General features: G+C 42.3%; 1 protein-coding gene across 2 annotated transcripts in view; it reads right to left on the bottom strand.

Annotated features, from left to right (window-relative positions):
• The window catches only part of VAT1L (vesicle amine transport 1 like), a 781,678-nt gene that overhangs the window by 245,056 nt on the left and 524,029 nt on the right, over window positions 1-12,593 (bottom strand). For both annotated transcript variants that reach the window (XM_085639998.1, XM_085639999.1), the window contains exon 7: window positions 4,349-4,543. In XM_085639998.1, coding sequence (XP_085496124.1) covers window positions 4,349-4,543 — 195 coding nt within the window. The remainder of the gene's footprint in view (window positions 1-4,348; window positions 4,544-12,593) is intronic.

Here is a 12,593-nt window from a genome sequence, read left to right as displayed (position 1 = left end):
TGCTGCACCCGCAGAAAAGAATGAATGAATCACGTGTATTGGAAGAATTATTCAACTTTCTGAAGAAGTGCCTACACCAATGGCAGTTTTCACGATAGCTTTCGTAGCCTCCGTCTAACTTGGACAACGTCAGGTACTCCCGGGTGCAGAACCGTGAATCGGTGTATACAAATGTGGATGTCCCAAAAGCTCCTCATGATAGATCCACAAACAAACTGAGATCCTATTCCTAACACCTAGGCACAAAATTAAATCAGAAGTCATGCCTCAGTGTACATATGGGGGAATCCATGATGAGCCATGTTATTTGGTCATAGTGGCAGGTTGGCAAGTGTTTGATGTAATGTGGATGGCAAAGTGATCGATTTGCCCCAGGAGCAAAGGGCAGTGACTTCTGAGAGAGCAGACAAGAAACAAACCTTAGCATGGGTTTGCTCAGTGAGTTGTTTCTTTTTTATGTGGTGGGTAAAGGCTGCATTTAGAGTTTGGTGGATGAAATATTATGCCAATATGTGATGGATATTCCGTATTGTAAGTGGCATAGGCTATAATGCAATTGTAATACAGCAGACAAGACAACAACCATGTTTGTGATGGAGTATCCCATCTGACAAACTGTACATAAGGGCCTACATCTCCTGGGATGAGTCTTCATCTAGGAGGTGAAAGTCTCAAAGACATTGTTTTGTGAAATGTTGATGAATGTGATGAGATGGTTCCTCTCCTATTGAAAACATTATTGGTTAACTAAGTTATGCACATCTGGTGGAAGAAGCCAATCTGGGAAGTGGAAAAAAGGTAGGGACAAAGGAGGCATATCAGGGATTTGAAGACAAGTAACTCTTAATGAGTGAAACAACAATAGGTCTTATACATGACTGCAATGCATCACCTGGATTTTTGTGGGTGGCTGGTGAGTTGAAGGCTGCAGATTATAAGCCTAAGGGTGTTTAAAACCTGCCTGGATGTGAGGGGAAACAAACTTTCATAGGAGAATATTTAGGAACAGAAACTCAGTGTCAAATTGTCCCTTTGTCTGACCAAACCATGTAGTAAAGCATCATATAATTTACATACTTTAGATAATGCAGAATTCACTGAACATACTTGGCTATATAGAAACACAAAACCACACTTTATGAAGCATGTAGTGTAGCCATACCACCTGAGACCATGTTTGATCCTTAGATGTAGGTATGTCTCTAAGGCACATCCTGAAAAATAGGGCTACACATCACTGCCCAGTAACCTACTTCATCAACTCTTGTGTAGGAAGACCACCATACTCACTAACTTACTTGTGTCTAAGTAATCCTCTCAGCCTTTCAAGCTTTCAGATGTGCTGACTGCAGCCATTTTGTCTTTCTGATGTCCTAAGAAATAAAGCTATTAAGATACAGTGGGAAACGATTATGTGAAGTGACATCAATTGTCTGAATGTATCACTGGTTTATTGTTTATGATTAATTTTTATTACAAGATGCTTCGAAACCTATGGTCTCTGAGTTCACTGATGTTGCATCAAAAATGAAGTGGGAACCACAGCCAAGAGTTCATTGTCTACCAGTTCAATGTAAGGTCTCCAGATTTCTTTTAGACCTCTAGTCACTGCAATGACCTCACCACAGAAGTGCTGCTTTTACCTGTGACATAGCCACACAGGGCTGGCACAATATTGGAAAGAAAGGTAGTAGTGTTAAGGGAGATTGTCTGACTATTATGATATATATCGGAGAACTATCAGGCAAACTAAAGAACTCTGCAAAAAACACAGATAACGTAGCTGGAGAAAAAAGACACCACAAGAGCATTATTCTTCAAAAAGGGGTTACCCTCACAGAGCACCCATAAGGCAGTAGTAACTCAAAAGGGCACAGTTTACTGTATCAATCTGTTGGGAGCGGGATCACCATTACAAGATTCTATGTACAAGCGGGGGTCAGGAATTCATCTTTGGTGAACACTAGTGCAGATACCATCCCATGATTAATATGGACAGTGAACTGGAGTCGCTGTATGATGATATAGCCGGCCAGAAAATTTGAAAGGCCACCACAACCTTCCTCTTCACTGGCTGAAAACATACTTTTTCATTATGTGTCAGTGTCTTGTTCAATGGCAACAAACTCATTGACTAAGAAAGGGACTTTGAAAGATACCATCAAGGGTTGATTTTAAAACCTTCTGTGTCTAGCGATTTTTGTGAAACGCATAAAAAAAATATGGCTCAGCTAATCACACAGCAAAATCCATTTGAGCTCTATTTATAACTTGCATATTATCAAGCAGGCATTTAAAATGTGCATTCGTTCGCTACCAAATTCAGAATTTGCGAAATGGATTTGCTTCTATGACAGAACTCCTGCAAAATATATTAGGGTTTCTATCCATTAATATTAAAAGAGGTCTGTGAATAATAAAAGAAATCCAAATCCAAAACTTTCTTTATGAACATTAAAGTGTTTCATTAACAGTAGAATAGAAATCAGGGTAGAGTGCCCATAAAACATAAATTATATGATAATAATAAACCAATACAATAACGTCCTCTGTCTCGTATTACTTTACGTAAAAATCAAAAACAACAGTAGAAAAACAAAACAAAATAAAAATCTGATGAATGAGATAACTAGCATTTCAAAATTCAAGCTCATCAGAGGGTTTCTATTTAAGAAGTTTGAAAATTAAAATGAGCCATTGCAAGAGGGTGATATTTTGGGGTTGTCACTCAGAATAGCTCAGAATATGTTGGATCTATTTTGTGTGAAGCCCCCTTACTCCAGCAGACGTGTACAAGATGAACATAAAACGTCTGTACATTCACATGAGACTTGGGTCTGTACTTCAAAAAAGCTTTCATAGCAATTCCATGGATTTTTCAGCATTACAAAATTATTAAAACATAAGTTTTCCATAAAAAACAATATGCAGGATGCATCCACCTCTGCAGGCAGTAAGAGTTTGTCTGAATTGTTGTGAATAACTGCATTACCCTTTGGCACTTGGGTGATCAAAATGATGGTTTCAGATTTGTAATGTCCATTCAATTTGTGTACAACACCACTGATGCAAAAAATGCATTCATGCATCAGTGTTCCTAAAGGTACTTTATGACTGATGGTTGTTTATAGAACTTTAGCTATGGTGCATAGTACCCCATTTCAACGGCAGGGAATGGGGAGCGCTCTCTTTTTGCTGACTGTGTCAGCTGCTTCTTTGTAGCACTGTTGAGGAAAGCGAGCTAAGGACTTTCACTGCGGTCACATGGCATTCCAACACCCGGATCTATCTTACATAATTTTTTGGGGGGGCAAATTTGCTGCATTTTATGAGGTAATGCATTCTTTATGATTTAACTTTGTATTTGGATTTACTAAATCTTAACATTTTACTTGTACGGCAGGATTTGAAGTATGAATAAATATGCTCACAGGGGTGTATCACGGATATTCCAGGGTGGAAACACGTGAAATTTATGGTAAATACTGATAAAAGGGCAAGTTGCGTAATTTCTTTATGTGGAACTTATGTGTTTGACTACTCTGAAATCTGCAACTGCTCAGCATTTTAAGAATGTGCTTACAAAGTGGGAGTGACCTGTTAGGATAACGTTTTGCACATTCTCACCAGCTTCCTTGTAAATTCGACCTTTAGTGAATATTTCTCTCTGTTGAATTACCTGTACTTGGCCACTCACATTTTGTAATTTCATATCGTGAGAGTTGACTCTGTCACCATTTCTCAGGCACCTTGTTGCGGTGAAGCCCATTCTTCATATGGAATAATCTGTGTGCGCTGCACAATGTCACATAACCACTGTTTTATTGCTGTAAATCCAACATCTTCAGTGTATGTAATTTTTAACTCGGTTCATGTCTGTCGAGGGCTACAAATTTCTTAATTTAGGGAGGCAAATGTGTGCCAAGGTCCATTTAAAGGCATTGTTAGTTGGTATGAAAAAATGTAATATAATACATTTGAGCAGCAAAAATTAGCAAAATCAAATGAGCAAAAAAGTATCCACTTCCTGATGCCTTTAAAACATGATTTTTATCAGTATTTTATTTAAGTGTTTTTCGATAAAAGTAAGCTATTTCCAAAAGATTTATTGTAAAAACAATGCACTATTTTGATCTCTCAATTGCATTTTCCATGTTGGTATTAATTAAAAGATGAAAAGAGGAGTTTGCCTTGCAAACAATCAAGTGGTTGCAAACCTATTACAGTTGTTCAAGGACCCAGTCAGTAGGCGATGAACTATCTCTTCAGTCTCATTGCCAAATCCAATACAGATATTGCACATTGTTGATAAGCCGGACGGGAATTATAAGAGAAGATGGCATCTTACCTCTTCCAGGGCCCACAGTGAGTCTACCAATGGCTTGATCTTCTTCTCATTGTACAGCATTAGAAGTTTGTCCATTACACCTTTGATAAGGGTGGCTCGGCCTTGTTTGAAAAGCAGATTCAAGAGAGAAAATCCAGCTATGACTTTGTTCTCTTCATATAACTTGATAGGGTTCACCTTTTCAACCTGCCACCACTGAAAGAAAGAAAAAGTATAATAGTTGATCAAACACTAACACAAGCCAAGTATACACTTAAAAGCGGAGTAATCAAATATCAGTGACCAATTATGTAAAATGGCACACCCAAGGATGCTGCACCATATTAGCTACAGAATATGCAATCCAAAGTGCAGGAGCATGTTGATGCTGCAGCCAAAGCTAAACAATGCCAAATCCCCTGGAGCACACAAAATGGGTGTAACAATCTGTTGTACCATACCAACCCCCAGGGTACTTTCTTTAATCCGACTCCAAGAATAGATCATAACATGTTAAGAATGGGAAGAAATCGTTTTAGAATGTTCTGACTTGGTTATGGTGCTCTTTAAGTGGCCATTCATATCTAGCAAGCACTGGAAAATTCCCCAAGGGGCCTATTTATTAAAAAGAAATGCTGTGCTGCGCAGTGAGTCACCTAGCTGCAATGCACTGCATTACAAGAAAAGGGCAGGAATGCCCCACATTTAACAAAATATGGCACATTCTTTCGTTTTCCCCAGCGCTGGTGCACAATAGGCTGCCTACAGCCAATGCAGGCACCCTTGCACCATTGTGCAATAGTGCCCGCATTGCATGCAGGATTGTTTATTGTTTTTGTGCACAAAAACAATCCCCTGAGGCATATTCTTCTTCCTATGTGTGCGGAGAATGCAGCACACATAGAAAGAGGAAGTAACAGGAAGAAGTAAAGATATTTCTCCTTGTTGCGCCTCCCCTGAGAAGTCGTAGCATTTTGGTGCATTTCCAGGTCTACTAGTGATGGTAAATCTGTGAATGCTTCAAAAGCTATGGGAGTTGTGTGGAAACACCGACGCAATGCCCAAGGAATGCCTCCCTGGGGCAGAGCAACGCAGCACAGCGGTTTGCACAGCTTTGCGTTACTCCTGGTTTATCAAGCCACTTAAGGCCCGCAATGGATTGCTTGGTACAAACACGTTGCACCCCATAAATATGCACCTAGGTCTAGCACTCGCTGCCAGACTTTTGGCCTGGTAAGTACTCATTTAGCTTTATTATGGTTTTTGTAACCTTTATTGTTAGGGGGAGGTCTCCAGGCCCTTGTCTATATAAAAAGATTACTTTTAGAACTGGGGGTCTGTAGTTGGCAATGGTATACACCTTTGTCCAAATAGGGACCCTTGCTTCTAGTCAGGAAAAGGGGATTACACTCCTGGATAACCCCTGCTCACCCCCTTGGTAGCTTGGCACGAGCTGACAGGCTTATCCCAGAGGCAGTGTATTAAGCATTTGTGAACACATACAGTAATACAGTGAAAACACAACAAATGAACACTACACAGGTTGTATAAAAAAAGTGATCTTTATATAGACTTAACATAAAACCACAAACGAAAAAAATCCACAATACTGTACTCAAAATACACTTAAAGATGGTAGAAGTAACTTAGTTCAAGTTGATGATAAATGCAACACGTTTCTCACAAAAGTACCTTGGATGCGTAACGCAAAACAAACAAAAGGTTCCCAGGGAGGGTGATGCATTGGTTTCTTGCTTCGGGGGAGGCGATGCATCGCTCCTCAATGCTTGCGCAGAGTAGGGGATGCGTTTTGTTCCTTACCGGAGAGGAGGTGATGCGTTGATTCTGGTACTGCATTCCGGTTACGATGCAGCAAGATGGCGCCTCGATGCGATGTGACAATCTGGTGCGATGCGATAAGATGGTGCCCTTGATGTGATGATGTGAAGACAATGCATGCACACCCGACGGCCGTGCGGCGACTCAACAATTTCTTAGCCGCGACAGGCCCTGCAACACGCTTCTCCGGTGGTGCGACGGCGAAACTTGCGGTTGCGACACGCATCTCTGGTGATGCGAGGGCAAGCAACTGCGGTGTAGACACGCATCTCTGGTGATGCGGTGGCGGCCTCTACGGCGGCGACACGCTTACCCGGCGATGCGTCGGCACAGCTGCGACAGCGACACGCTTCTTCTCATTGAGTCGCGCTTCCAGCTCCCAGCGACACACAGGCTTCTGCAGACAGAATTCCCAGCAAGGAAATTCAGAGGGGAGCTGGTGGTGAAGTCTTGTAGCCCTGAGACTTTAGCAGGAGTCAAGCATAAGTTCAAGCCCTTGGAGAAATAGTCGGCAAGATGATGAAAGTTTCTTAAAAGTTCCTTCTCCTTTCCTTGACAATAAAGAAACCACTGCAGGCCAACCCAGCAAATAGCACACTGACAGAGGGGCAGTCCAAACTCCTGCAGCTTCCTTGGTTCTTCTCCTTGGCAAAGGTTTGTCTTGTTTTCCCAGAAGTGATCTAAAGTCTTGGGGTCTGGGTCCCCATATTTATACTACTATTCTCTTTGTTCTCTGAAGGCAGAGGGTCCTGTACCTAATCCAAACCAGCTCTGGGTGCATTCTGCCAGTGCACACCTTCTTCCTTTGTCAATGTGGGCCAGGGTCATCAGACGCACCACAGGAGGTGGAGTCAGCATGTGGAAGGCATGCACAGCCCTATTCAGGCCCAGGTGCTACTCCTCCCACCACTCCCAATGCAGAAGGTCTATTCAACCTAGTGCTGACTCACCCTGTCTCCTGGAGCCCCCCAGCCCCTGTCACTCACAAAACCAGACATACAATACACAACCTAGCAGAGGCAGGTTGGATGGTTAGGCAAGAAAATACCTACTTTCTAAAAGTGGTATTTTCAAACACAGAATGCTAAAACCAACTTCACTAAAATATGTATTTTATCATTCTGAGTTCAGGCATATTATTCTACCATGTTCCCTGGGTCAGTTAGGATTATAAGAGGTTATAATCAAACTGCCCATTCTGGCCTATGGGGACAGGTAGCCTTCCAATAGTGAAAAACAAAATAGGCTATAATTCACAATCAGGTCATGCCACACACATCAGGGCATGACTTACCTTTTACATACAATGCACTCTGCCCTAGGGCCTACCTTAGGGGTGTCTGATATGTAGAAAAAGAAAGGTTTCGCGACTGGCAAGTGGGTGCACTTGCCAAGTCGACACGGCAGTCACAGACAGCACACGTGCTCTGCAATGGCAGGCCTGAGACACACTTACAAGCTGCTTCTGTGGGTGGAACAACCAGTGCTGCAAGGCCACCAGCAGCATTTGATTTACAGGCCCTGGGCACACATGGTGCACTATACTAAGATCTGACAGGTAAATCAAATAATCCAATCATGAAGTCACTAATCAATACATGAATTTACAATAGAGAGAATATGCACTTTAGCATTGATCAGCAGTGGTAAAGTGCCCAGAGTCATAAAACCAACAAAAACAGGTCTGAGAAAATATAGGAGGAAGGCGAAAAGTTCCCTGTAAAAAGGGCCAAGTCCAACAATGACTAAAAGCAAAAATATTTTTCGGGTCTCCAAAACCACACATTGCCATAGTAGCCTATGGCAATGAAATGAACTACTTTGTGTATTGATGTGCTCCTTGTAAAAGTGCAGAATGCCATGAATTACTGGGTAGTGGGCTCACCGTTGACCCATGCTGTATGCTGTTGTGTGAGAAAGAAAAATGTGAATGGCACAAAAAAAGACCAGTGGATTATTAAGTGAATATCTTATGCACATAATTTTAGTAAAATCAAAAGGTATTATCTAACGTCAGACCTATGAATGGGTCTTTAGTTCACTTATTCAGCAATATTGAATTTTCAAAAGGTCGTTTATTTTTATGGCTCAAAGTGGGCAAAATGGAGTATCTGCTTATAAAACATGACATGCCACATCAGCTCTATTTATCTGCTCAGAATTCCGGGGACGCTAGTGCAAATCAGTGCTACAGAAAGGGACAGCCATATTCAAGCAAGAATACATCCTATATATGATGATAACATGCTTCATGTATTCCATTATTTGCTTGTTGGACTGGACTGATTAAAAATCTGGCGTTTACAAAAGATTAAATATCAAATGGTTGAAAAGCAGCAGGCCACATTTAATCTAAATGTTAAAGATACATGTAACTATGGAGCACCACATCTCAAGTGACCTTTTTGGTTACTGTGCTCTTTAGATTACAAAGAAAAATATGCGCTGGATAAAAAAAAAAATTGAGTCACGGTACAAAGTTCATTTCAACTAATTGGAAATGTGTCATCTTGGCAAGAGCTCGTGCATCTTCACCGGACACTGTGTACCAAAGAGAGGACCCTTAATTAGGCCTTGTCATTCACTGACTAAGAGGCACTGCATTGCAATCTTATCCTTCCAGACAGTGGGTAAAGATAGCAACACGTCCTTCAGCAACAGACACTGTTATATTTCATATCGGTAACCTGACACAGGTTTAGAGAACATCATACTCTTTCCCTACATCATCTCCCCTTAATTTCATATGAACGGGCCTAATAAGGACATAGCTCCAAATAAGGACAGAATGCCTTATAGGGACTGAACGCTTTATAAGGATTGATGCATTTTAAGGACTAAACCTTTCACCTAGTTCTATGATGAGGGTGGGTTCTCCCCTATCGATATTGCTAAGACGTCATCCTTAGCACATATGAATAATTTATGAGTACACTCTCCACGGGGGCATACTTCACCTCTCCCATCTACGCACAAAGGTTTAATCCCCAACGTCATCCTCATACTAAACAATGGGTAACACACGTACATAGACTGTATAAATACAGCACCTCTTGCTATCAGTAAGCAGGAGGGAACACAGACTTCAAGGCTGACACTCAGACCAGAGACGCTGTGGCTTCGGCATTCCATCGCTCCAGCTGACAGTGGTCTAACCATCCCTTGCAGGGTGTCCAACTCAAGTCCAAGACAAAGTCCCACACTCTCACTATTCAGGTATGGGGGTTCGACTAAATCCTAGCGGGATTCTTGGCTCTTAGATTCTAGGTTATTAGGCTCTTAGGCTCATTAGCTCTTTCGCACCTACTCACATTCTAGGTACACTTAGGTATATCTAGACAGGCATCTTAGGAGTACGCACTTTATTTTATAAATGCATTTCATATTCATGCATATGTTTGTGACTATTGCACAATTGTAGAGCAATACTATTTCTTTTTATTCACTGTACTGCTGGTTCTATATCTCTGCTACTGTGTTACAGTTGTAACAGCGCATTTATTTTACATGAGAAGAACTACAGTACAATAAACTCTTGTTGAAAAAACGCTCAATGATTTCTTCTCTGTATCTCTCTGAGAGCAAAATAAGCAAGCACGAGTGACTGAGTGAAAAGTAGTATATTTTTTCCACAAGTCTGAGGTTATTGTGTTCTGAGGTTGCCAAAAACGAATCTCTCTGATAGCAGGAGATTCTAGTGGCACTGCGAGCTAGCTAATGCAAACCATAGGCTAACATATGCGGTGGGGGTGTACCGACTCAGTTTGCCACCAAGCCCACAGTATATGTTATCCGTAAACAGCGTAGGTCCTGCATGACAGGGTACTATTAGGACTACACTACAGTACAAAAAAAAGAAAACTTGTTTTCTAGATAGAACGCAGGGAATATTGTTGTTTACTCATTGTTCTAATCAGTGCATTGTTTATACTTGAGAATAGTCTGTGCTCTTCGACCAAACGATCATTCAAGCTAACAATGGTTAAAAGTTAACATCAAACAAATAGCAATGCATCGATGTTAGACCTGGCTTGTCCTGCAGGGTTATCTCCAGACTTTTTAGCCTCCTGTTTTGGACCCTGTTTTTCTTGGTTTTATGACTCTGGGCACTATACCACTGCTGATCAGAGCTAAAGTGCATATGCTCTCCTTGTAAATTGTTATGATGGATTGGTGATTCCATGATAGGCATATTATATTTACTGGTAAGTCCCTAATACAGTGCACTGTGTGTGCCCAGTGCCTGTAAATCAAATGCTGCTATTGAGCCCGCAACTCTGATTGTGCCACACACATGAGCAGCCTGTAAATGTAACTCAGACCTGCCACTGCAGTGTCTGTGTGCTGTTTGGAACTGCCATGTCGACCTGGCAAGTGCACCCACTAACCAGGCCCTAACCTTCCATTTTCTTACATGTAAGACACCCCTAATGTAGGCCCAAGATAATCCTGTGCGCAGGGTTCTGTGTATGTGACAGGTAGGACATGCCCTGATGTGTGTGGCATGTCCTGATAGTGAAATACTGGCAATTTTGTTTTTCACTATTGAAAGGTTATCTGTTCCATAGGCTAGAATAGGAGTTCATTTATAACATTTAATAAATATAACTTCTCATTGAGACCAGATAGGAAGTTAACGTTTAGTATGCCTGAACTCAGGATCTAAAGATGCATCTTTTAGTAAAGGTGATTTTTACATTCTGTGTTTAAAAATACCTTTTAGAAAGTAGGTATTTTCGTGCTTAGCCATCCTGTGTGCCTCTGCTGGTGTGTGGATTGACTGTCTGACTTTGTAGTGACAGAGGACGGGGATGTGCATTCTCCCAGATGGCCACCGGTGGGGGCGTTGATGTGTGTCCTCCCTTTCCTGAATGAGTCAGGGCGGGGCTGAATAGAACTGGGCTGCATTCAGAGTAGTGGGAGGAGTTTTCACAAGCACCTGATTAGGCCTGGTCTGCATTTAGAGTGGTGGGAGGAGATTCCCCTTGCACCTGAATAGGCCCTGTCTGCCTTGGACAATGCAGTCTCCTTCTCCTACTGGGCAGCTGCACCATTGAGGACAGAACTGTTTTTGGCTGAGCACAGGGCCTCTCTGCACCAAGAGAAGAAGTGAATTTGCTATATAAATAGTGGGGCCAGACCCCAGTATTTTAGATTACTGCTGAACTAAGGAACCTGCCAGGACGAAGAACTGGGAAAGCTGGAGGAGGAATACTGCCCCTGTGCTGTGTGCTGTTGGGGTTGGCCTGCAGTAGTTGCTTCTGTCATGTGCAGGTAAAGGTTTGGGCTGTGCTTTCATCATCCTGTTGTTAGAGTTTTCTCCAAGGGCTTGAAGTAGAACTTGCCTCCTGTTGGAAGTCTCAGAGATAGAAAAGACTTCAAAGATCTCTTCTGAAAATCAAGAGAAACCTTTGCCAAGGAGAAGAGCTAGAGAAACTGAGGATCAGTACTGTCCCTTTGCTGTTTTCTGTCTAGGGTTGGCCTGCAGTGGCTGTTTCTGCCAAGGACAGGACAAGGACTTTGTTGTATGCTGTGTCCCCTGCTTGTGGAAGGTCTCCAAGGGCTTGAAATAGAGCTTGCCTCCTGTTAAGAAGTCTCAGGGACAAAAAAGACTTCCTGCAACTCTGCTGGTGCTGCTGGTGCTGCTGGACTCTGCCATCTGTGAGTCCTATCCTTTCCTGAGGTGCCTCCTGCAGTCAAAGGGCCTCAGAAGCGGGTTTTGCAGCTGAACTCTGCAAGAACTGATGCAAAGCATTACGAAACCGTGCAAAGGATCCTGGAACCGGCGCCGAGCGCCGCAGAGCCACGCTGAATCCTGCCAGGCGACGCAAAGCCTCGCCACGCAGCCCCAGTTGGGTGCCAAGCCCATAAGAACACAGTGGCATCAGTAAGAAACCGACGCATCACCTCCCCTTCAGTAGAAACCGATGCATCACCTCCCATGTGTGGCAGTAAGCAACCGACGTATCACCTCCCCTGAAGTAAGGAAACGATGCATCACCTTCCCTGGGCGTAAGGAACCGACCCATCACCTTCCCTGTGACTGTTTTTGTTTGTGACTGTGACGCATTTAAGGTGCTTTGTGTTGAAAGTGTTGCATCCATAGTTTGCTATGGACAGAATTGTTTCTACATTTTGAAAGTCATATTTTTATTACTGTATTGTGGATTTTTGTTGTTTTGGTCTTGTTTGGTTTATATAAAGATTACTTATTATTCTAAACTGGTGTGTTGTCTACTTGTAGTGTTTTCAATGTATTACTGTATGTGTGCACAAATGCTTTACACACTGCCTCTGAGATAAGCCTGTCTGCTCGTGCCAAGCTTCCAAGGGGGTGAGCAGGGGTTATTTGAGACGTGTATCTCCCTTACCCTGACTAGGAAGAAGGATCCCTACTTGGACAATGGTGCAAACCATTGCCAACTAG

The sequence above is a fragment of the Triturus cristatus genome, chromosome 12 (assembly GCF_964204655.1).
Source record: "Triturus cristatus chromosome 12, aTriCri1.1, whole genome shotgun sequence".
Classification (NCBI taxonomy): Eukaryota; Metazoa; Chordata; class Amphibia; order Caudata; family Salamandridae; genus Triturus; species Triturus cristatus.
This window is presented reverse-complemented; position numbering and strand designations above follow the sequence as displayed.